General features: G+C 35.6%; 1 protein-coding gene across 1 annotated transcript in view; it reads left to right on the top strand.

The window, feature by feature from the left end:
* The window catches only part of LOC143228366 (uncharacterized), a 68,393-nt gene that overhangs the window by 5,714 nt on the left and 37,191 nt on the right, over positions 1 to 25,488 (top strand). Inside the window, exons 3-4 of the mRNA XM_076459634.1 lie at positions 19,129 to 19,247; positions 20,391 to 20,496. Of these exons, the coding sequence (XP_076315749.1) occupies positions 19,129 to 19,247; positions 20,391 to 20,496 (225 nt within the window). The remainder of the gene's footprint in view (positions 1 to 19,128; positions 19,248 to 20,390; positions 20,497 to 25,488) is intronic.

Here is a 25,488-nt window from a genome sequence, read left to right as displayed (position 1 = left end):
TCACAACATTCCAAACTCCTCTTGAAATCAAAGGCCATCAATATACCCATTGAGGTTACACCTCATTCTATTTTGAATTCTTCCAGAGGAGTCAGTTTAGAGGGATTTAAAAACCTTTCCTAAGTCAGAGATCCTCGCAGGTTTCACCAGCCAAGGTGTTACAGCTGTGAGCCAATTTTTACTCATAGAGACGGAATTATGAAGCTGACAAATGTTCTAATATTAACATTTACAACATCACGTCCTCCTATCACAATCAAGGCAAGATATCTGAATTGTGAGGTACGGCCTTATATTCCTAACCCTGTTAGATATTTTCATTGTCAATGATTTGGTCACTCGAAAACTTCTTGCTGTGTGTCCTTAACATGTGCCCTTTGTGCTGGTAAAGACCATGATGCTTTTGAATGCCAACTAGAACTGCATTGTGTTAACTGTAATGGTCTACATCCTTCCTATATTCCTTCTTGCCATAAATGGGAAGAAGAGAAAGAAGTACAACGTCTCAAGACGGTTCATAATATTACTTACTCAGAGGCTCGGAAGTTACTATTCCAAATTTCATCTCTGATTTATGCTGCTGTAATCCATTTTACTACTACAGTAGGCATCCAGACAAACCTTTCCATGCTTCCTACATAATCCTTAATGGCGCATCTTAATCTAGTACCCTCCAAAATCAACAAAGTTAACGAATCAGTATCTACTTTTATCTTTGTCCCTATCACATCTTCCAGTCATTGCCCAACTTCAACTTGTTCAAGCCAAGGTGCTTCCATGGGGTTTTCCTGTCTAGATCCCTAAAAATTTAGCAACCCATTCGTTCATGTCCTCATTCACTGGAACATTTCTACAAACTCTGACCTGCCTATTTGATCCAGAACAGGATCACTAGAGAGTGACCGACTCACATCCAGTAAAGAAAAAAGGCATGGTAACAAAGTAAAGGAAAATAGCCACACTGATCCAATGTAACTGTCGAGGTTTTCAATCAAATGTGAATAACATCAAGGATTTGATTGAATTTTATCATCCCAAATGTTCTTCTTTTCAGGAATCATTTTTAAAACCTACTAATACAGTCACAATTTGACAATATTCCTTATACCAAAATGACAGATCATGTATAGGACAAGGACATGGGGGAGTAGCACTGCTAGTTGATCAACATGTGTCTACCTGGTCCTTGTCATTGAATATGCCCTTGGAGGCTGTAGCCATCTTTATTTCCTTGGGTTGTATCATCACTGTTTGCTCTCTGTACCTTTTCCCTGGAAAAAATTATCATCCCTCAGACCTTGATGCCCTCATTGAGCAACTGCCAACCCCCTTTTTAATTTTTGGGGATCTTAATGGGCATAATCCCCTATGGGGTGGTTCTAGTATTGATGTGAGGGGTCATACTATAGAGCATATGCTCCTGAATCACAACCTGGCTCTTACACTTATTTTCGTGCACCCAGTCAGTCATGTACTGCTATAGGTTTTTCTGTCTTCTCCCCTGTCACTTTTCATTTGCTTTATTTGGGAGGTTGACATCAATCCATGGGGTAGTGATCATTTTCTTATTGTATAAAGAGAGATTGGCTATGGTCAGTGCCACCTGACCCGTATGCCTCAGTGAAAGTTGGACCAGGCCAACTGGCCCTCTTTCACTGCTTTCTCTGAACATGAGCCTGCCATCTTGTGTAAATCATTGATAGATGATTGTGTAGCAGCAGTAACTAACTGTATTGTCCAAGCAGCTGCTCAGTGCATCCCCAAAATCTCAACATCTTTCTCACAGCATTCCCACCCTTGGTGGATCTCTGCTTGTTCTATAACATGAAAAGCTCAGAGATGTGCTTGGGATAAATTTCATACATACCCCATGCTTACAAACCACATTGTATTTCAGCAAGCCCGTGCACAGTCTTGGTGAGTTAGACATCAAAGCCAGAAGCAATCTTGGATTAAATATACCTCCAGCATTTCTTCAACCACCAGTTCAAAAGTCATATGGGACAAGATCCGAAAGGTGAGTGGACGGCATACTTTTGCCCCCCTCTCTATCTTAATATCCAATGGCCATGAAGCTACTGATGCTCAGAGCATGCCAGTACTCTTGGTGAATGTTTCTCTCGTGTACCTAGCTCTTCTAACTCATCCCTTTCCTTCTTTGCTATTAAAACACGAGTTGATCATCTGCCTCTTTCTTTTTCGACTGATCATCCCTATGACTACAATTGCTTTCTTACATTGGTGGAACTCAAACTTGTGCTTTAGCAGTCTGGCAATACATCAGTTCGTCCTAATGATATACATTATGAGATGCTATGCCACCTTTCTTCTGGCTGTCTTTAACTGGATATGGCAGGAGAATGTCTTTCCTGATGCTTGGTGCCAAGCTATTGTACTCCCTATTCTTAAACCTGGGAAGAATCCAAAGATTCCTTTAAATTACTGTCCCATTGCTTTGATGAGTTGTCTCAGATCTTAGAGAAGATAATTAATACTAATCTTGTCTGGTTCCTTGAATCAATCTTCTCTTACCCACTCAATGTGGGTTCCAAAGACAATGCTCCATGATAGAACCACTTAATTAACCTTGAAATATCAGTCAGAGAATCCTTTTCAAAGGAACAACATAATGCTTCTATTTTTTTATTTGGAGAAAGCCTATGATATAACATCGAGATATGGCATCTTGTTAGACCTTCACTCATAAGGACAGCATGCCAATTTGCCACTTTTTATTAAGATTTTTTTAATGAACTACCAATTCCACACCCATGTGGGCTGAACAGTTTGCCATTTTTTCCCACAGGCACTTGGAGTCCCTCAGGGCTGTGTTCTGAGTGTTACACTTTTCATTATAAAGATTAATGCCATCAGTGAACAGCTATCCCCTACAGTTGCAAATGGTCTTTTTGTTGATGACTTTCACACCTCATGTCAGTCATCAAACATGAGATTTATTGAGTGGTAGCTACAAACTGTAACCAATTCTATACTTAAGTGGACCACAGCAAATGGTTTTCATCTTTCTCTCGCTAAAACTGTTTGTGTGCATTTCTGCTGCCAATGGGGTATTCATCCAGATCCAGAACTTTGTATTGATGATGCTGTACTTCCTGTCATCCCTGAGGCAAAGTTCTTAGGTCTTATATTTGACTGTAAATTAAACTTTATTTTACATATCAAGCAACTTTGTGTCAAATGTATAAGAGCACTGAACATCCTCTGTGTTCTCTCTTTCACCTCTTGAGGGAGCAGATTGATACTCCATGCTTAAAATCTATTGTGCCCTTATCTGACCCAAACTTGACTATGGGTCTATGGTTTATGGTTCTGCCAGAACCTCAGCACTGAAAATTTTGGATTCTATCCACCATCAGGAGCTTCAGCTTTGTACTGGGACCTTTCGTACTTCTCCAGTCCAAAGTTTGGATGTGGAGTACCATGAACCCCATCTGTATATTTGCCGTATGCAACTCTCTCTCATGTATGCCTCCAAACTTTGCTCTTTACCACAGCATCCTACTTGAGGTTGTGTTTTCCATCCTCAGTGGGCCACATTTTTTTATAATAGAAAATCTGCCATTGTTCCTTTTAACCTTCGTATCCAGGTGCAATCAGAAAAATTGGATTTATCTTTGAATAGCATAGCAGTATCCACAGATTGGCCTTTTTCACCATGGCTAATTACTATCCCCAAGTGTGACCTATCTTTGGATCATCTGAGGAAGGCAGGTACTCTTAACTGGAAATATCACTCTTTATTTGTTGATCTTTCAAACGATCCATCCATTTCCATATATACAAATGGTTCAAAATCAGGTGACTCTGTAGGCTCTACCATGGTTTGTTACAGTTCAGTTGTAGCACACAGAATCTCCTTCACAGTTTCTGTGTTCACTGCTGAATTGTATGCCATTTCTCTTGCCCTGAATTATATTGAAACTATGCAATATATGAATTGTATGATCTATACTGATTCACTCAACTGTCTATTGGCCATAACATCATTCCATGTTAGTTATCACCCTGTCCTTATTAATATCCAAAACAAACTGGCCCATCTATATCATCTATCTCTGTCCAGTTTTTTTGGATGCCAAATAATGTTGGTATTCATGGGAATTAGCTAGCTCACAGAGTGGTGAAGACCATCTGCTCTATCATCATAGCACCTGTTCCATACATGGACTATGGCCCAGTTATCAAAATCCGACTGTGCACCAGTTGGTAGTTGGCCTGGAGTGAGCAACGAAATAATAAGCTTTTTCAAATCAAGCCTTCTTTAGCTCTTTGGCCATCTTGTTTCTGTAAAGATCAAAGGGAGGAAGTTGTTTTGGCTAAGCTACACATTGATCACAGTTTTTTAATTCACCTCTCCTTTTATCTGTGGTATGTGTGGCACTCAGGTCACAATCATACATATTTTATTATTATTCTATTGTTACAACCAAGAACAAAGATGCCATTTCAAACATATTTTTAAGGTAGGTTTGCCCTTGATATTAGCCAATGTCATAGGCGATACTGCCCACCTCACTCATGTTTTTACATTTTTAAGAGGCATTGGTCTTTTTAACTTAATGTTTTTTGTTGGTCCATATACTGTTTTACCATGATTTTTTTTTCCACATTTTAATTTTTTTTTTAACTGAACCCAGGACTGGAAAGGCCAACTTCAGGTGACTGACAGCAAGTTTGAACTTAATGCTTCAGTCTTCCTGGCTGGTCTTAATTTTACATATTTTTACCTTAATTTCCATATACCGTTATGGTATACTACATCTTGTTTGGCACAGATAGTCTAGTAGCTTTGTGCCAATAAACATGAAATACCTACCTATCTACCTCGTGCTGCTTTTGTGAGATGAAAAGTTTAGATCATCCAAATTGGAATTTAAACAAAGAGAATTGTATAGCAAATTGCAACAAAAGGTTTCAGGAATCGCAAAACTCAGGATGCAATTCTCTAAACGTATAATAAATATTTGTCTGCTATAATTAAAAATCTTAAAGCATGCAAAAAAATTGCCTGAGTTCAGTAAAGAAAGGAACATGTCCATATTTGATGCTAATTTAGATTAAATTTTACTTGACAAATACCACAATATAATCCTTACCTAAATTAACTGCTTACATTAATTTTGTGTGCATGTGACTGACAAAGACATTAATTGAATAAAACAACAATGTAAATAATATGGTCACAGATCATTTTATAAATGTTTTATTCACATAAAATTATTAATAACTAATGATTTTCATTATATTTATATTTGTAAATTGGGATAGATATTTCTATTAATATAAATAACATATACTCCCTTTTTTTAAATACACTTTCACTGCATAAAAGTGGAGTCATATAGTAGTCTGTATTATCTTTTGATTTGAAAAGGGTAGTTTTTTTAACATCCACTAGCTGTAAACATCATTACATTTATCCATAAATCAGCATGATTAGCTATTATTAAACCTTCAAAATGAATACCAAACTGCTTCTGTCATCTTCCCAAGGTTTGTCCATAATATTAGAGTGTTATTGGTGATGGTGACACTGTTCACGTTGATAAAGTTTTTAGTTTTTTAACAGCCATTAATCTTTTTAATGTCATTTAAGTTTTATATTTATTCATTGAACCGTTTTTATTGTGGTTCTCTTTTAAGAGACACAATCTCTCTAGTTTGATTTGAAATTAGAAAAAGGCCATAACATTAAATAACTCGACACCAGTACTGGAAAGGCCAACTTCGGGTGACTAACGCTGCTGTTTGAACTACTCGTCAGTCGTCCTGGCAAGTTATTATTACAATTTTACTGCATGTCTTTTAACACTTTTATAACTTTACCTTTTGATAATGGCTATAATGACACATAACCTGGAACCAGGACTGGAAAGGCCAACTTCATGTGACTAAAGGTGGTTCTTGTACTTACCTGTTAGTCTTCCTGACAGGTTATGATAATTACCATTATGCTACCGACAGTCTTTTACAACTTCTCTTACTCTGGTTTCTCTCTTAACATTGTAGTCTAGATATCAACATTGGTTTCATGCTATTTATGTTTTTCAATGCTGTTTTGTTTTACCTTCATTTCCTTTTATGAATTTTACTACATTTACTTTATTTTTATGTTTTACTGAACATTTGGTGCAGATAGCTTAGATGCTTTGTGCCATAAAACAATCAATCAATCAACTGTCATCTTCTAGTACGTGTGCTTCAAATGTGAAAGGGTCAGTGCATAATATTTGGTATCATTGTTCCAATGTAAAGCAAGATCAAAACCACATACTTTTGTATATGATTATGTATTAATTTTGCTCATACATTAAGATGTCACATTACATGTATTTCCTGGGTATTCACACAGAAAAATTATTAATTCTGGTTCAAATACACCTTGGTTCATTGGTTTAGACTGTAGCTTGTTCTGTTTCATTATCATAGCCAACTGAAAGGTTCTGGTTTATTCTGGAATGGAAGATGAGCCTGCTCCCAAATATTAGGTTGGCAGATTAAGAGAAGTAGGTATAGAGCAAATGTTTCTCCTGTAGGGGGCAGCTGCTTTCCAATAATATGCATTTTTTTTTTACTTTGGACTTTTACTATTTTACTGTACAAATCTACATAATTTGTTTTGTTAAGTGTAAGCATTAGGACTTTCAATTTCTGGCTAGTTGTTGAAGTCTTATTTTCAGCACAGCTAGCCATACTAATTTCAGCTATTCTTGTTTATATCAATCACATGTTAAACATAAAATTATTTAAGAGGAGCTGGAAACTTGATTCCTTACAGACATTAAAAATATCAAAACATTTTAACTGTATGCCTGTGACTTTAATTGGGTATTTTTTTTAATAATAAGTTTTCACACTTAGTTAATTTTTTTCTTTTTTCCCTCAGTGTGTATTCCTGTACATGGTGAGGGGAACTCCCAGAGTGGAATCCAAACATCCACCCATGTGTTTGCCATGTGTGACAACCAGTAAAGGGGAAGAGAGGATCCTGGTGGTTGAGGGGTCCAGCCCTAACACACCACTTTGACCTTGAATTCCTATAGACAGGCATCATTGGGGTGGCATTCCCAGGGTCTGTTAGCTGGTTCACTTGGGCTAGGGCCAACCAAGTACCAATGTTGGACATTCTCAGTGGATGGTGTGGACATTGTGTCTGATGCTGGTGTTCAGGTATAGTCTTCATGAAATTCTGGCATTGCTGCAATGTTCTTGTCTGGCATTGTTGTGTCCTTTCATAGGACTCCATGGTGGGTGGGGTCAGTGGGCACGAAAATATTCTTTCTTTATTTTGGAGCCCCCAACTTAAAAATAAAGTAATAAAAACAGACCATAAGTAAACAACCATGTCTTGAAGATTCTGAATTGCAATCTTTTACTTTTTCAACACCTGTACCTCATTTCCTGATATTACATTCTTTATTAGATAAATATTTAGGGCTAATGTCTCCCTTTTTCATTCAAAAATAATTAATTGGGTTTGCTGGCTGTTCTAAGTCAGTCAAAAAGTTATGTTCTTGGGGACATCTTGGTGGAAACATCCACTCCAAAAAGAGTGACCTCCTCTTGCATTTGAAGGTTATTGGGGATATACCCATTGAGGTTGCTCCCCATGCTACATTGAATTTGTCATGATGAGTCATTGTTGAAAGGGATTTGAAGAACATTCACTAGTCAGAGATCCTTGCTAGTTTCTCCACCCAAGGAGTTTTTGCCATGAAGCATATATCCACTCACAAAGATGGAATTATGATGCTGATCAGTGTCCTAATTTTGATGTTTACATTACCACATCCACCTACCACCATTAAGGCAGGTTATATAAATTGCAAGTTTTGGCCATATATTCCAAACTCTCAGATGTTCTTTGTCATTAGTTCAGTCACTTGAAGACATCATGGTTCCTTGACATGTGCTCATTGCTTTGGCAAGGACCATGATTCGATGAGTGCAAAATGGACCTTCCATGTACTAATTATAGAGGCTCTCACTCCTTTTACTTTCATTACTACCCTAGGTGGGTGGAGGAAAAAGAGGTACAGCATTTGAATATGGTTCATAATATTTATTACCTCAAGGTTTGAAAGTTACTGTCCATCTTGGATGTATGCTGCTGCACTCCATTTTACTGGTATAGTTGGAGTGCAGACAGATTTCACCATGTCTCTGACAGAATTGTTTGCAAACCACATGAAGAAACTTGTCCTCTGTGGTGAAGAGAGTTGACAAGTCAACATCAACACTTTCTCTATCCCCACTGTTTCATCTACTGGCTTCCCAGATCCACTTCCTTTGGGTCTGACTTCTGGCATTTTCTTGGGTGCATCTTTTTCTTTGGCCCTGAGATGCTGATGGATTATTTGTTTGTAACCTCAGTCACTGGAATCTTCATCTACTAATAGAGACCTGCCCACTCAACTCAGGGCAGGATCCATGGAGGTTGATAGACCTTCTGATAACAAGAAATGACATGGTCAAAAACAGAAGGGCTTTCCATCCAATTTTCCTTCAAATAAGTATAAACAGCTGATTTGAAACAGTGGAACTGTCAAGGTTTCTGTTCTAATTTGGATGACATTACTTTTGGTTGATCAGCATGTGCTCACCCTATATTTGCCACTCGATGCACCCTTGAAGGCTGTAGCCATCCATGTTTCTTTAGGTTGTACCATCACTGTTTGTTCTCTCTAACTGTCTCCTAGGGAAATCTTGATGCTCTCATTGAACAGTTGTCATCTACATTTTTAATCCTGGGGAGACTTTAATGAACATGATCCCCTCTGGAGTGGTGCTGATATTGATGGGGAGGGATCATTATGTAGAGAGTATTCTCTTGCATGATAACCTTTTTCTTTTCAATACCAGGACTTGTACCTTTTTTCATGCACCTAGTCAGTCTTTTACTGTAATTGATCCCTCCATCTGCTCTTTCAATGTTGAGGGGACCTCCCAGGGAAGGTTCTGTTCTTTCAGGTTACCTCCTCTGGGATCTAAACCATCCACCCACATGTTTGCCGTGTGTGTGTCCTGTGAAGGGGAGGAGAGTATCCTGGTGGTTGAGAGGTCCAACTCTAACACACCACTTTGGCCTTGAATTCCTGTAGACGGGTGGCCTTTGGGTGGCCCCCTTGGGTCAGTTGGCTGGTCCACTTGGGCTAGGATCAACTAAGTACCAGTGTTGGAAGTCCTCAATGGGTGTTGTGGACATTGTGTCTGATGCTGGTGTTTTGGTATAGTGTTCACGAAACCCTGGCATTGCTGCAGTGTCCTTGCTTGACATTGTAGTGCATCCCCTTGCAGGGCTCCACGGTGGGTGGGGTTAGTGGGCACCGAAATTTTCTTTTTTCCTATGGATCCTCCAAACCAAAATTTAAATAAAATAGTGAAACAACAGTCAATAGGTAAACAACCACGTCTTGAAGACTCTGATCCGCAATCTTCAACATCTGTACCACCAGTTGTACCTCATTTTCTCATTCTACATTCTCTTTCAGAGAAAACTTTAGGGCAAATGTTCCCCTCTTTTATTCAGAAGGGACTGGAGAGACTTGTTGACTCTCCAAGTTCAGTAAAGAAGCTTCGATCTGGAGACATATTGGTTGAAACATCCACATCCCAACACAGTGAACTCCTCTTGAATTCAAAGGCAGTTGGGGATATACCTATTGAGGTTACATCTCATGCTAGTTTGAATTCATCACGAAGAGTTATTGTTGAGAAGGATTTGAAGAACATCCCCAAGTCAGAGATTCTCACTGGTTTCTCCACTTGCAAAGATGGAGTTACACTGCCAACAAATATCCTCGTTTTGACATTTTCATCACCAAGTGCACCTGCCACCATCAAGGCAGGTTATCTAAATTGCAGGGTACAGCCGTACATTCCAAACCCTCTCCGATGTTTCCAGTGTCAGAGGTTTGGTTACTCAAAGACATCATGTTGTGGTTCCCTGACATGTGCTTGTTGTGGTGGCAAGGACCATGATGCCTATGAGTGTGAAACGGACCACATTGTGTCAACTGCAATGGTTCTCACCCTTCCTACTTTAGTTCTTGCCCTAAATGGTTGGAGGAAAAAGAGGTACATCATTTGAAAATGACTCATAACATTACTTATCTTGAGGCTCGGAAATTGCTGTCCAACACATCATCTTAGACATATGCTGCTGCACTTCATTCCACTACTACAGTGGGAATGCAGACAGATCTCTCTGTGCCTCCAAGAGAATTGTTCTCAAAACAAATGAAAAGCCTTTTGACCTCCATGGTTAAAAAGTTGGTAAATCAACTTCTACACCCATACATTCCAACAAATCCCAAGATTCACATCCTTTGGTTCCAGGTACAGGCATTTTTTCAGATGCTTCTTTTTCTCCCACCCCAAGATGCAAAACAGTCATTCGTTTGCATCTTCAGTTACTGGAATCACCTTTCTACAACAAAGACCTGCCCAATCGACCCAGGGCAGGATCCATGGAGGTTGATAGACCTCCTCTAAATAAGGACAGTGAGGAAAAAAAGACATGGTTGTGAACAGAAGGGTTCTTCAGCCAATTTGCCTACACGTCATTAAAAATGGCCATCTTGATACAATGGAACTGTCAAGGTTTATGTTCTAATCTGGACGGCATGAAAACATTGATTGCTTCCTACCATCCTGTATGTCTTTTCTTACAGGAAACATTTCTGAAACCTGCTGATACAGTCACCTTTTGGCAGTTTTCTCTGTACAGAAATGACAGACTGTGTGATGGATGAGTACATGGAGGGGTGGCACTGTTGGTTGATCAGCATGTGCCCACCCTGTCTTTGTCACTCAACACGCCCTTGGAGGCCATAGCCATCCGTGTTTTCTTGGGTCACACCATCACTGTTTGCTCTCTCTTCCTGTCAACCTGGAGAGACATATGATCAATTAGACCTTGATGCTTTCATTGAACAGTTGCCATCTCTCTTTTTAATCCTGGAGGGCTTTAATGGGCATCAACCCCCTTGGGGAAGTGCTGATACTGATGGGAGAGGTTGCACCGTAGAGCATATGCTCTCTGATCACAACCTTTCTCTTTTGAATACTGGTTCTTCCGCTTATTTTCATGCACCTAGTCAGTTCTTTACTGCTATTGATCTCTCAATTTGCTCCCCTTCATTATTCTACCATTTTTCATGGAGGGTTGATAATAATCCATGAGGCAGTGGTAATTTTCCTATAGTTTTAGAGAGACTGGCCATGGTCAATGCCACCTAACCCGTGTGCCCTGGTGGAAGCTGGATCAGGCAAACTGGTCCACTTTCACTGCTCTAGCAGAACTTGATCGTCTGTCAGCCAGCAATAGACAACTGTGTGGCAGCAGCAACTGACTGTATAATATACGAGCAGCTGCTCAATGTATTCCTAAACCTCAACACGTTTTCCACTATATCCTTGTCCGTGGTGGAATCCTGCCTGCCACATGGCATGGAAGGTTCAAAAACAGGCCTGGGATACATTTCATAGATATCCCACACTTTTGAACCACATTGCTTTCCAGTGGCCTGTGCACGTTTGACAGTTAAGATTTCAAAGCCAGAAAAATTTTGGATTAAGTTCACAACTAGCATCTGTTCTACTATCAGTTTCAGTCATATGGGACAAGATTTGGAAGGTTAGTGGGCAGTATACTTCCCTTCTTTCAGTCTTTCTCTCTGATGATCAGGAAGTTGCTGATACCCAGAGCATTGCTGATATTCTTGGTGAAAGCTTTTCTTGTGTGCCTAGCACTTCTGCCTCATCCACCATCTTCTTAGCCATCAAGACTTGGACACAGTGATCAACTCTTTCCCTCAAGCTGATCATCTCAATGCGTACAATTGCCCTTTTACACTGGTGGAACTCAAGCTTGCTTTTCATTGGTCTGGCAGTACATTATTAAGATCTGATAATATTCACTAAGTAATGTTGCACCATTTCTCTCCTGCATTTTTTGTTATTCTTCTGGTTGTTTTTAATTGCATCTGGCAGGAGAATTTTTCCTGATGCTTGGTGTCATGTTATTGTTCTCCATTTTTCTAAGCCTGGGAAGGATTTCAAGATTCCTTCAAACTACCATCTAATTGCTTTAACGAGCTGTTTATGTGGGATCTTATAGAAAATAGTTAATGCTTGTCTTGTTTAGTTCCTCGAATCAAACAACCTCCTTTCGCCCACCCAGTGTGGGTTCCAAGAACAGCACTCTACCATGGACCATCTGATTCGACTTAAAACATAAATAAGGGAAGCCTTTCTCAAGTGACAATGTCTTATTTCTGAATATTTTACCTTGAGAAAGCTTATGATACTATGTTGAAGTATGGCATCTTGCAAGATCTACACTCGTATGGGTTTTGTGGCCATTTGTTCATTTTAGTTAAACATTTTTAATGCACCAGTCAATCCAGGTCCATATGGGTTCAACACTTTTTTGTTCTTTCCCACAGGAACTTTGAAGTTTCTCAGGGCTGTGTCTTGAGTGTCATACTTTCCATTATAAAGATTAATGCCATCAGTGGACAACTCCCCTCTACATTCGCAAATGGGCTCCATGTAGTCAACTTCCACATCTCGTGCCAGTTGTTGAGCATGAAGTTTATTGAGTACAGCTACAGACTGCATTCAATCATTTACTGAAGTGGACCACAGTAAACAGTTTTACCTTTTCTTGCTCTAAAACTGTTTGCATGCTTTTCTGCTGCAAATGGGATATTCACTCTGATCCTGAGCTCCATCTAGGAGTTGTTCTTCCTGTTCCCTGAGGCAATGTTCTTGGGACTTATCTTTGACCATAAGCTGACCTTTATTCCACACATCAAGCAGCTACCTGTTAAGTATACAAAGGTACTGAACATCCTCTGTGTCCTTCTTCAACCTCTTTGGGAGCAGATTGATGCTATATGGTAAAAGTCTTTCATGTCCTCATTTGACTACTGGTCTCTGATCTATGGCTCTGCCAGGACCTCAGGATTGAAGATGTTGGACCCTGTTTACCCTCAGGGACTTTCTGCACTTTTCTAGTCCAGAGTTTATACACTGAGCCTCATGAACCTCCTATACACCTCCACCATTTGTAACTTTCTTCACTGTATGTGGCAAACCTTTGATTTGATCCTTACCACAGCATCCCACTTGGAGTTGCATTTTCCTTCTTCAGTGGGCCATGATTTTCGAAATAGACAGTCTGCCATCACTCCTTTTGGCCTTCGTATTCAAGTGCAGTTGGCTGAATTAGGGTCTGTTCTTGATGATATTGTAGTCTCCACTGGTCAGCCCATCCCACCATGGCTAAGCACCATCCTCAAATGTAACTTTCTTTGAGTGATCTGAAGAAGGCAAATACTCTTGACTGGAAGGTATTGTCTTCTATTTGCTGAACATCTTTTGAGCCACCCTTCAATTTCATTTATGTGGATGGTTCAAAATTGGGTGACTCTGTGGGTTCTGTCATGATTTGTTGTGGTTCAGTGATTGCACACAGGATCCCCTTTACAATTTCTGTGTTCACAACCAAATTTTACACTATTTCTCTTGCCCTTGATCACATGGAAGCTCTGCAGTACACAAACTGTACTATTTATATTGGTTTGCTTATCTCTGTACTGGCTCTGGAATTGTTTCACTTTTGTTCTCACCTTGTTCTTGTCATTAAAACTTGCTTGTTTCTTTTTATCATCAATTTCTATCCAGTTCTTTTGGATACTGGGCTATTTTGATATTCACGGTAATGAGGTTGCTGATACCACAGCTACGTCTGTCTACTCTGGTACTATCATGACTATGCCTGTCCCATACATGGACTACGGTCTGTTCAAGATTCAGCTCTGTGCCAATTGGTAGTTGACATGGAGAGAGCAACATGACAAGCTTTTCCAGATAAAATTATCTATTGCTATTTGCCCATCTTGCTTCCATAAGGAAAAGAAGGAAGAAGTTATTCTAACTAGGCCACACATTGGTCACAAACTTTACAGAGATACACATTTATATATGTTAAATGAAAAATAAAAATAACCTTTATCATGACAACAAACAGCTGAAATCTGTACATGAAATAATCAGAACTGATGTTGCCTAGCAACAGTAATAATATGGCAGAGAGACACCAAAACAAAAGGTTCATTATGTTAAAAAGTAAATACTGTAGGAAAATCAGTATTGCCAATTTAAAATGATTACTTTGACTGAGTATGGAAACCAATTTTGGCTGTACTGTCTGATGGACTAATGTATGAGTTTGTTATTGATGTAACAAAATATCTTCATACCAAAATCACAATGCCTGAAAAACAAGTAAACTCTTACAGTACAGAGAGCTGGAGAGTTCACAAAAAATAAGAAGAAAATTACTGGCATTGGTTGTAGATAGGTGCAGAAAATTTGAGATATTTATTTAGTTACAGCTTAAAAAATGTGAAATAACTTTCAGACACAAATTTGTATGCTTTAGTGAAAGTTTACCTATTTCAGTACACTCAGGTAATAATTATGTGAACATTTTAGTACTGTGTGTTGGTCAGCACTTTCAGTTCAATAAGAGGAATATCTGTCAGCCAAATGTACAACACAATTAGTAAACAAAAATCATTTAACATTGTCAGGAAGGGGGGAGAAAAATGCACTAATATTTTTGATATGCCAAGACCTATTAAGTATGTACAATACAGTAATATTCACATAAATTGAACATGAAGGCTTTGAGTTAATTACACAATAAATGTACATGGAATATTCTCCATGTGTGTTAGTAGGAAGAAGGTTTAACTGATGAACTAAGGAACTATAATAATCAACTAAGGAGTTATGTAAAGTATTACTTTTTGTGAATACTTGTATTGTTTTCTTAGTGTAAATCAATACACAAGATAATAGTTATTCTCAGGCCATAGTCAGATGGTATAACATAGTAGTTATTGACATATAATCCAAGAACATAAAACCATTTACACAGATGTTTTATAAACCTCTGAGAAGTGAAAAATCTGTGTATTGTATTAGTTGAATAACTTAACAGATGTTCAAATGTTCGTTGAAATTGACACCTGTGTATTTCATGTTCATTGTTGTATCTTGAGTTGTGAGATTTTCTAGTGAATGTTTGGTTCTTCTAAAAATATTTTTCCCAATGTCAATAATTAATGACACTAATTGAAGTCATAATTATTCTGAGTTATTGTAACTTGTAATCTGTCGTTTTGCTTTTTTTTTTATGTTAGACCAACATATGTCCTAGAGTTATATGCAACTTCATTTGTTTAAATATAAATAAAATAGTGATTCTATAAAATACATAGGTTAACATTGATCAGAATTTTTGAAGATGATAATGTACATGTGAGATTACAGTAGCTGCTGTCAAACCTAAACCTTGATCATTTGTTTACTAAGGTAGAGTAAAGTTAATCTGGGAAAAGTTAAATAATTTACAGTTATTAATTTAGTTTTCTGCTGTGTGATTAATATACAAGATTAGCTAAATTGAAAATAAAAATGGAGACATGCATATGACAACATGATGCCAAATACACACAGAATTTTGGTGCGCACACACACACACGTATGTGACGAAAGGGTAAAAGTCAATAACTATATTAATATTTTGTGTTGATTATTTATATAGATGCATAGAAGACCATTTGGTTAATTGCTTTTGAAATGCATGAAGACAGCTTTAATTTATAATTTTTTCTTGTTATATTTATCATAGAAAATATTCTAGGTCATCAAAAACGCTTTTTAATTTGTATATAATACCCAAACACTTGAAACAGTCTCAGTCTGTTAGCACTAAGGTTATAGTTATCCATTAGTAGTTGCTTATTTTATTACCTTTACTACATTAAAAATGTTAAATAATGATTGTTATTAAACTGACTAAACATTAATGTTACTTATGGGTAGCACGTTTGTAAATTTCACTGTTAAATATAAGAAGAAAAAATACACATTGAAATGAGTTTCTGCCAATATTTTGTAGCTTAGTTTATAATTGTAACTCTGAAGTATTAACAGGTTGAGACTAGGATAAAACAATATTTAAAATGAATGTTTTACAAGATGAACTTTAATTTCCCATCAGATAGTGTTTGCTTTATTCAGTGAATATCTTAAAATTTGAATTTGTTTTTAAGATAATTTTAGTGTTTTTGAATTTGTAAATTTTGTGATTTAAAAAACTAAACACACACATCAAAACTTGTATAAGAAAAATTGAGACACAAACGTGCACACTAGTTACATTTTTTAGTTATACACATGATTAAATGCATCTTGCATGTAACTCTAGCTGAGAATCTTACTTAAAAGGTTAAGAGATTTTTCAATCAATCACAGAAGTTAAGTCACTTTTTTCAATAGCATGTAGTCATCCAGCTGTTTATTCCATTAAATACAGAAATCTAAGCCCTTGAGTACTTTGTACATTTAAAAGTCATAGCCTAATGACAGAATTGCTATTAGCAGTGGGTAGCAAACATCTGTACACTAACCTGTAATTTCTTTATAATACAATGAACATTTGTTAAATTACAGTTGGTTTTACTAGATATAAAATCTGATCTCACATCATCCTTGAGATGAATCATTAGTAATTTACTTTCAGAATCAGACTATTTACATTTTAAATCTCATTTATAGTTTTTCTTGTTATTCCATAGTAAAGAGTGGTATGAACACAACTAGAAAGTACTATTTAAATGTAGTTTTGAAGTAGAGAAGAAAGTGAAATGTCTAACCTTGAACACAGATAACTACACATGCATTCTGTGATAAGGATCATAGTGACTTGCTAGTTTACTTTACAGTAACTTTGCTGAGATCTAGTGAACTTGTGCATTTTGTAATTTTGATTACATTATCTGTGTGTATTTTATGCTGTTTGACTTTAATAATGTGAAAATATTTGTGAGCACAACAATGTTAATTTTCATATATAGTTTTTCTTTTAACACAAGTTTAGAATACTTGTGCTATTAAAAAGAAAATGGTTTAGTCTGTAAAGAGACTGTTAATATGTATTTATTAGGGATGGATGAGGTATGTGTGTATTTGTGTATATAACTTCTGATCCCATATACATTTATAGTGTGTGTGCTCATTGAATCTAGATATGCTTCCTCTGACCTTCTCTTGTCTAGACTTTTGTAGCAATATTCATTTTGATGAGAGCAGAGTATAATTTATGATATTTTAACTTTATGTTGTAAACTGTGTTGAAAGTGGACTTTCTGCCTAGTTCAGTATCCTTTTTGCAATTAAATTATTGACATATTGATTATATTTTAAAGCATGGTTGATTTGAAAGTTAAGCCTAACTTCACTGTCTCAAAACAATCCATATTTGCTGTTCTATTGTAGAAACTGCTACTTTGTAGTTAATGCTAAGATACTTATCACATAACATTATTGGTTTTGGCACTTTGAAAAATTCAGTTTAAACAAAAGGCTTCATGGTTAACAATTTTGACATAATATCAAATTTACTTCTGAAATTAGACTAATCAGATTTTAATCTTCCTTGGTTTTGGAAGCTTGTAAAATGGTTCATAAATTCAAACCTGATGTTTTGCAGATTTGTTTGAATGTTTTTCTCTTTCTTTAAAAACTATTGTGTATGCTACATATAAATGTAGCATGTATAGATGTTTCATTCATGTAAATAATTGCATTATACTGTTTAAATGTATCAGAAAATAAACTAATTTTTAGTATATTAACAAGAAACTCAAGTTTCAGTGACTTAAATTCTTGGAGAACACCAGAGCTTATTAGATATGAGTTTGTTACTCATAGTTAGTGTTTTATAAAAACACTTTTTATGATCTAGTGAAACTGTACTTCAAAAAATTTGGAAAAATGCAAAACCATTTAAACTTAGTAGCTAACAATATGTTGTTTACATGTATTTTATAATAAATATAAATGTTTGAAAGTAAGAAAGTTTTTCCAAAATTTTTATATGAAATGTGCTGAAAGGAAAAACATTTTCTTTCCATGTTTGTGACTTGAAATTTGTCAACATAATTGCAATCATTCATAGGGTAAGTCTGCTATAAAGACTTGTTTATTACGAGAACTTTTCCAAGAAAAACAAGATTAAACATATTGTCATCATGAAAATAAACTTTTGGTTTTATTTTACATATAAATGATTCAGTATTTGTGCACTTTTGCTTTAAACTTCACTTTTTTTTAAGTATATATATAAAGGAAAAATGTGTTTTGAACAAGAATACTTCCAGCTTTGATTTTGTATGATTTTGAAAATATCCTTATTGAATTTCATTTATCTGATGAAACCAGTGCCAGGCCCTGGAGTGTCTAACATGTCCCTCTGTGCACCTCAAGAGGCACCAAAACTCACATTTCACCCAGTAGTTCTGATTAATTTTATAGGGACAGAGGTAAAAAAAGAAAAGTTTGCACAGACCATAGTTTTGCCTAGTGCCAGCTTTGAGTGAAACATATCCAAGTAAAATGTAATTAATATCTTGCTTTTTTTTTCTCCAATTTAGGTCACAGTTTTGCCTAGTGCCAGCTCTGTGTGAAACACGTTCAAATAAAAGTGTAATTAATATCTTGCAGTTTTTTGCTGTTTTTTCCTCTAATTTCTGTAATTGAACTATAACTTATGTTTCAGCTGCTTCAACTGTTCTCGTAATAAGAGATGTAAATGATTTCTTGTATAGAAGAAACTGTTATTCAGCATGTATAAAAACTTGTGTTTGGTGTTATGTACGTAGATTGGTAATTGAATGTAACTGAATTCTTAACTACTTTTCTGGCTTTGCTTTCATTAGTTAAGTTTTTATTAAATTTATTCATATAATGTATGCTAGTTAGTAGATTATTCTGTTAATGTATGTGGTGTAACTGAACAGTTTGGTAGTATAATTGTAATATAGTATACACAAATGTAAGCATAATACCATTTCTATTAAGAGAAATGTGTTCATTGTAAAAAGTGTAAAATGTACATTAACAAAATGTATGTTATTTTGTTATTATTTTAAAAGAACAAAAAAAACTTTAGTTTCTATTCACAGTGCTTTGAATTATTTTAAATAATATTTTAGGTGTTAATATTCATCTTTTTTTTTCTAATAGGTGGGTTTGCTCTAGTGTTTCTTGTTAAAGGAACTAACAATGTTAGATATGCCCTCAAGAGAATGTTTGTCAATAATGAACCAGATTTATCTGTATGCAAAAGAGAAATCCATATTGCAGTAAGTACCTGTTAAATTTGTGTTGTGTTTTTTGAATTGTATCTTCAAAATTTGAATGTTTTTTGTTTATTTTGTATATTTCAATGACTGAGGTTGTGCTTTGAAGTTGTTAAAGATCCATATTTTTGTATCATGTTGCTTGTGCTCATTAGTTTAATAATCCCATGAACACTGTTTCATATAACACATTTTTCATACTGATTTGCTTTTTCATAGAGCATAAGTTAGTCAGAAATTCAGTCATGCCCCCTGGATTTAAATATTGAAACAAGTTTCAGTGCATATTACCAAATCAGGAGTTGTATGTATGAACAGTTTTCATGAAAGTCAGATATTATTGTTTATTTTACTACTCAGTTTTCTCAAAGGCTAGATATTAGTGTAAAGGTGGATAATTCCAATGAAACTAGGTTCTGTTGTAAAGACTGGCAATTCTTATGAATGCTAATTATTGTTTTAAACATTGACAAGTTTCACAAATGTAACACTTTTTGTTATAAAGATAGATAGTTCTGAAGAAAAATAGGTGTACTTTTTAAACCTTCACCTATAAGGTGAAGCAATGTTACAGAGCAATCATATAATGTGTGTGTAAAGATCTAAATTATGTAATACCTTTTGGGTTTACAGAAATTTAATTTCATTTTAATAATGCAGAAAAATAGAAACCACAGTTTTTATGTTAATATTTTTAGTTGTGAAATGTTTTAGAATCATTAAATCAGTTTTTCTGGATAAATAGGAATATTATCTTACAAAACAAGAAATCAAAGAGAAGCAAGAAAATTTAAAGCCACCCAGTAGCACAGCATTATGTCTATGGACTTAATACATTAGAAACTGGGTTTTAATGCTGGTAGTGGGCAGAGCACAAATAACCTATTGTATAGGTTTGTGCTTAGTATAAAACAATTTTGTTCATAGTCATATGGCTTTCAACATTAAAGTTTAAAAAAAAAAATTGTTTAACACATTAATAAAAGTTACTGATACAAGTGTTTTGTAAACACATGTTTAGAGTTTTGGAAATTTTAATATTTATGTAAGATTATTAGACAGAATAGATTTGTGTTGTGATGTATTTAAAACATTGTTTTGAACTGATTAGAAATTAAAACAATTTTTGCTTCTTGTTATTTACAGAGTAGTCTGCGAGGCCATAAAAACATTATTGGTTTAGTGGATTCCAGCATCACACATGTTGGTGGAGGTGTTTATGAAGTATTAATGCTTATGCATTATTACAGAGGTATGTAACATTCATTGCTTAAAAATCATGGTCGTCTTCTAGCTATGCTTAAACTATTTGCTTCATATTGGGTTCTTTAAAAGTATAAAACTAAATTAGCAAAACTACCTGTCAATGAAAATTAAGATTTTTTTCATTATGTATATATCTTATACATTGTTTTAGTTTTTTGGTTTTAATAATTAATTGCTTATTGAAATTATATAAAGCAATAATAATTATGTAGTCTTATAAAACTGTAATAATGGCAAAACATAATTATCTCTCCTTTATTGAAACATGAATTTTCTAGAGAAAAACGTAATAGAGGCATAATTTGTTTTTTGGTAAAACTAAACATACTCTTTTCCAAGAGTTACTAAATATTGTTATTATAATTTTTATGTTTTCTTAATTATTTTTATCCTCTTTTCCAAGAGTTACTAAATATTGTTATTATAAATTTTACATTTTCTTAATTATTTTTATCTTATGCTTATAATAAATATTTGCAAATTTATTTTGATGCTTTGAATAAGTGTGCTGAAATCAATGGAACATTTGCTTAACTAATGATATATCTGGTAAAGTTTTTTTGTGAAAGCTTCAGTTGAATATTTTTGCTACTAGATGATTTTATGATTCATCAATACTACCAGAAGTCCCAGTATTGCCATAGTTAACTAGTTTTAAAGCTAAGTGATGATACTGTGGCTGATCCTTGATAACTTGTGTTCTGTTTTCACCACTGGCCAAATATTATGTACATGGCTATGAATGTAATACACCTGCAGAGTGTTATACTTTTGTATATGTAAAAGTACTTAATAAAAACTTTCTTACTTTGGTGCGTTTCCAAAATGATCTGATCTCTACTCACTCAATGCTATATTATTCCTGGACTGCCTTCTAAGCATTGCTAAAATTTTTCATCAATGGTTCATAAGTTTTTCACCATTTCAGAGCATTGGTGATCATGTGACTACCCATTACCAATCATACTTCACCCTCTGTACTCTTTATATTGTGTCTTTAGCTGCTCCCTCTGCTGTTTTGGTGTAATCTGCACTTTTTGGATTACATTCTATTATATAGACATGTATTTTAACTCAATTTATATGTGACTACAAAATCTTGATTGTGTTAAATCACAAATTTGTCAGTTTCAACTACTTGTGTTTGATTTCCATTATTTTTGCTCCTTTGTTTTAGAAGTATTCCTGTGTTACTAATTTTAATGTATTAACATGATTTCAAGACCTAATATGGAAGGTGATGTACTTTCAGTAACTGTAGACAGTGGTTCTGACATGAGTCCTTAAGTCTTAGAGTCTGTTTACTAGGGAAGTATAGGTGTTGATTTATGGGAAGGTCGTATCTTATGTTCAGATAGTGATTTCTTCCTTTCAAGTTATGATTTTTTTTTTAGAGGAAGGATATAACTACTGAGTGAAAATTTCTTTGTACAAGACTTTTCATCTGTTACTGCACCTTCACATAATTTCTTGGTTTAGGTGTTGTTCTTTTTTCCTAGGAGACCTGTGGTAGGTTTTGAGTGTGTATTCTTCACTCTCACTAGGTATACCCATGTTTAACAAGTTTATGACCTTATGTGGATTGACCTAATTCATACACATGATAATATAAGTCTTTCATGCCTTTTTTGCTCAGTAGTTGTTAAGTTCAATATTTATAGTCATTTGGGGTAGGTTTTACTTAATCTTTTGTCTTATTGATTCTTTGAGTGGAGACTGGCTCCTGTTTACCTCCCTCCATACTTTGTCACTCATTCATGCCTGTTTACATTTTTGGGAAGCTAATTGGATGGGGCTTTCTGATCCAGTTGGAGAGGTCCATTGTTCACCCTACTCAATCACCTTTTCTGATAGGAGTTTTATTCCATTGTTATCTTCATTGGATCCAGCCTTCTCTACTTTAACTAAGAGATATGGTGTTGACAGTCCCAGTGGCCCTATCTTCACCTTCTCTCACTGCATGAGGGGTTTTCTCTCTCTCCAGGGGATATGGGCTTCTATTCCTCATGTCCCAATTCTTCATCTGGTTGTTTGATCATGGCTTGTCCATGTCATCTGTTGCTAGTTATAAGGCTGCTGTGTCATACACCCTTCCATTCTTCTACTTCTGGAATGCCTTTTCCTCCTTGGTTATTTCCCTCCTTTTCTGTTTCTTACATCTGGTCTGTCCAAATTGGGATTTTGGTTTTGTCCTTTATGCCCTGTCTGGTTTTTCCTTTGAACCCATTTGAACATGCTTCTTGTAACATCTTCCTCTCAGATCTTTTTATTCCTCATGGCATGGGGTCATCGTTATTCCAATATTTATGCATTTTTTTCCCATTTCCTTTACCATTCCTCATGTATTATTCTCCATCTGGATCAGGCTTCCCTTCCAAGACAGTTAGCTTTATGGGAGACTTATTTAGCCTTCTCTCCTATTTCCTTACCTTCCATATCCTATCTGTACTGCTGTTCAGATCTGGGTTGACTACTTTGTTCAGTTTGTTCCCAGCTATGTAAGTGGCTTGTTCTGCTTCCTTTCATGTTTCTTTTTGCTAATTGTTCCATGGAATTTTGCTGTTTCCAGCAATATATCACTTACTGTGCTCAGTCGTTGGATTTGTCAATTCATATGACTGGCATATTCTGACTTGTTTATGGTAAGTTGCTATTTGCATAATGTTTCTTCACACCATGTTCATCATATGACTGTGTCTTTAGCTGCTTGAATCTGCTATTCTTTGGAGATCGTTCAGGTTAGTATGTAGACAACTCAAAATACATTTATTACATGTTCTCTGCATAACTTGTCTGTGTCTTTCTCAGGTGGATATTTATTGTCTTCCTCCTGAGATGATTCTGTGTTCATCTTTTTACCTTGGATTAGGATAAGTCAACATGTTATTATTTTTTATCTTATTTAGGTGATATACAATGTATTTCAGGATATTGCCTGGCAAGGTATGCTGAGTGTATACTTCTAGAAAGCTCACTGTTGAGATGGGGTGATTCTTTAAAACCACTAGCTGCTTATGCTAATCCAGAGGTATGTGTGTGTATATGCATGATTCTGTGCATACATGTTAGGACAAGAGAATATTTTGTCATTCTTTCTATTTCATGTGACTAATTCTTTCATGCCATTGTAGAATGTAAATTTCAACACTGTGGTAATGCTTCACTGATCCTTGTTGGCAATTCAATGAGCCAAGATGAGAATACTTACCATTCTTTAGAATTGCCTTATACTTGCACCAAGGGCAGGTCATAAAGGTTCTGCTTTAATGAACATACTGATCAAATTTATGGTCTGAAATAACTGACATTGTATCCAGTGTAGTGTCTTAACTAAATAGAAAGAAGCTAGCAAGGAATTAGGATATGGTACTGCTATATGCAAAATAAATCAATTTATTAGCACTCCACTAATAAACATTGACATAAACAGTGTTTAACACCATATATTCAGGTTTGTTGTCATGCCATAGCCTAAAACATGTAAAGAAGGGTTAATAGAAAGATTGCTTAAAATGTTACGATGCTGGTTGGACTTGTCGACAAATTGATGCAGACTTGAAATTCTCCCCAAATACTGTCAAGTATACCTTAGATTTTGAAACCAAGACAGATGAATTTGAAAATAGGAAAGGAAGAGGCAGAAGACCTAAACTCAGTAATACTGATGTTAAGTATTTTCGTTTGTGCATGACATAAACATATACTGAATGACAGAAAAGTATCCAGATCTACAATGTGAAGAAGATTCAACAAGAATGGAATATTTGATGTGTGGCAATTAAAAAGCCTTTACTTCAATCTCCAAATATTGTTAAAAGACTGGAATTTGCTGAAAAATACAAACTGGACTGCTGATGAATGGAAAAGGGTGTTATGAATTGATGAGTTCAAGTTTGAAATATTTTGTTCAAAGTGTAGGTTGCACTTTTAGCAAAAGAAAGGTGAAAGCTACTTACTTCAATGTATAGCACCTACCATGAAGCATGGGGAAGGTAGTGTGAGGGTTTGTGGGTATTTTTCTGCTGAAGCAACACAAGATATTTGCAAAATCATTGAAATGATGTTACAAGTGCAAGTACCAGCAGATACCAATCCGTTATGGTATACCTAGTAGTTTGCATGTTATTGATAAAGAAAGATAATGATCCAAACACTTATCCAACTTATGCAGAAGTTATTTAGCTAAGAAAGAAACTTCTAGAGTTATTCTGCTGATGCAGATCCCCTTTTTGAGTAAATCTGGTGGAGTTTCAAATATCAGAATCTTAACAAATCAAAAGTTACATCCAAAGAATCTTTATGGGATTGTATAAGAGACCTTTGGAGTAAAATTCCAAAGGAGAATTTGATTAAATATTTTTCAAAAATGCCTGAAACACTGTATGCAGTTATTGAAATAAAAGGAAGACACACAAAATATTAACTGTTTGCAGGATTCAGGTGCTACCACTGAGTTTCTGTTGCAATAAATATGAAGATTAATAAAATTTTGATGTTTCATATGTGATTTACTTTCCATTGTTTTTTGAAAGTAGCCTGAATTTGTTTTTTACTTTGTCCTAGCACTTTTGTACAGTACTGTGTGTGTGTATACTTTATCACTGTTTCCTCTATAAAATTCTGTCACTCATGAAGTTTGAGTAAAGCAGATGACTATTTCTGCCCATCTTTATCCAGTTCTTTGTGCTTTTCAAAAGAGGGAATCACAGACATCCATTGCACTGTATGGTGCTCTTCATTCCTCTGGATTCCCCAGTGCATTGCTTTCCCCTTCTCTTCTAGTGGGGCATGGAAGTCCTTGCCATTTCTGGTTCTTAGTCACTGCATTTGTGGACTAAGGAGGTTTCCTTCTAAGTTCATTTTGTATAGCAAACAAAGTTGGACTAAATTTATGTATCATGTGTATTTATTGGACTAGAAGAGAGCACTCATCATTATACTCACTACTGAACAATGATTATGCAATAACATAAGATTC

This window comes from Tachypleus tridentatus, chromosome 10 (assembly GCF_004210375.1).
Source record: "Tachypleus tridentatus isolate NWPU-2018 chromosome 10, ASM421037v1, whole genome shotgun sequence".
Lineage (NCBI taxonomy): Eukaryota > Metazoa > Arthropoda > Merostomata > Xiphosura > Limulidae > Tachypleus > Tachypleus tridentatus.
This window is presented reverse-complemented; position numbering and strand designations above follow the sequence as displayed.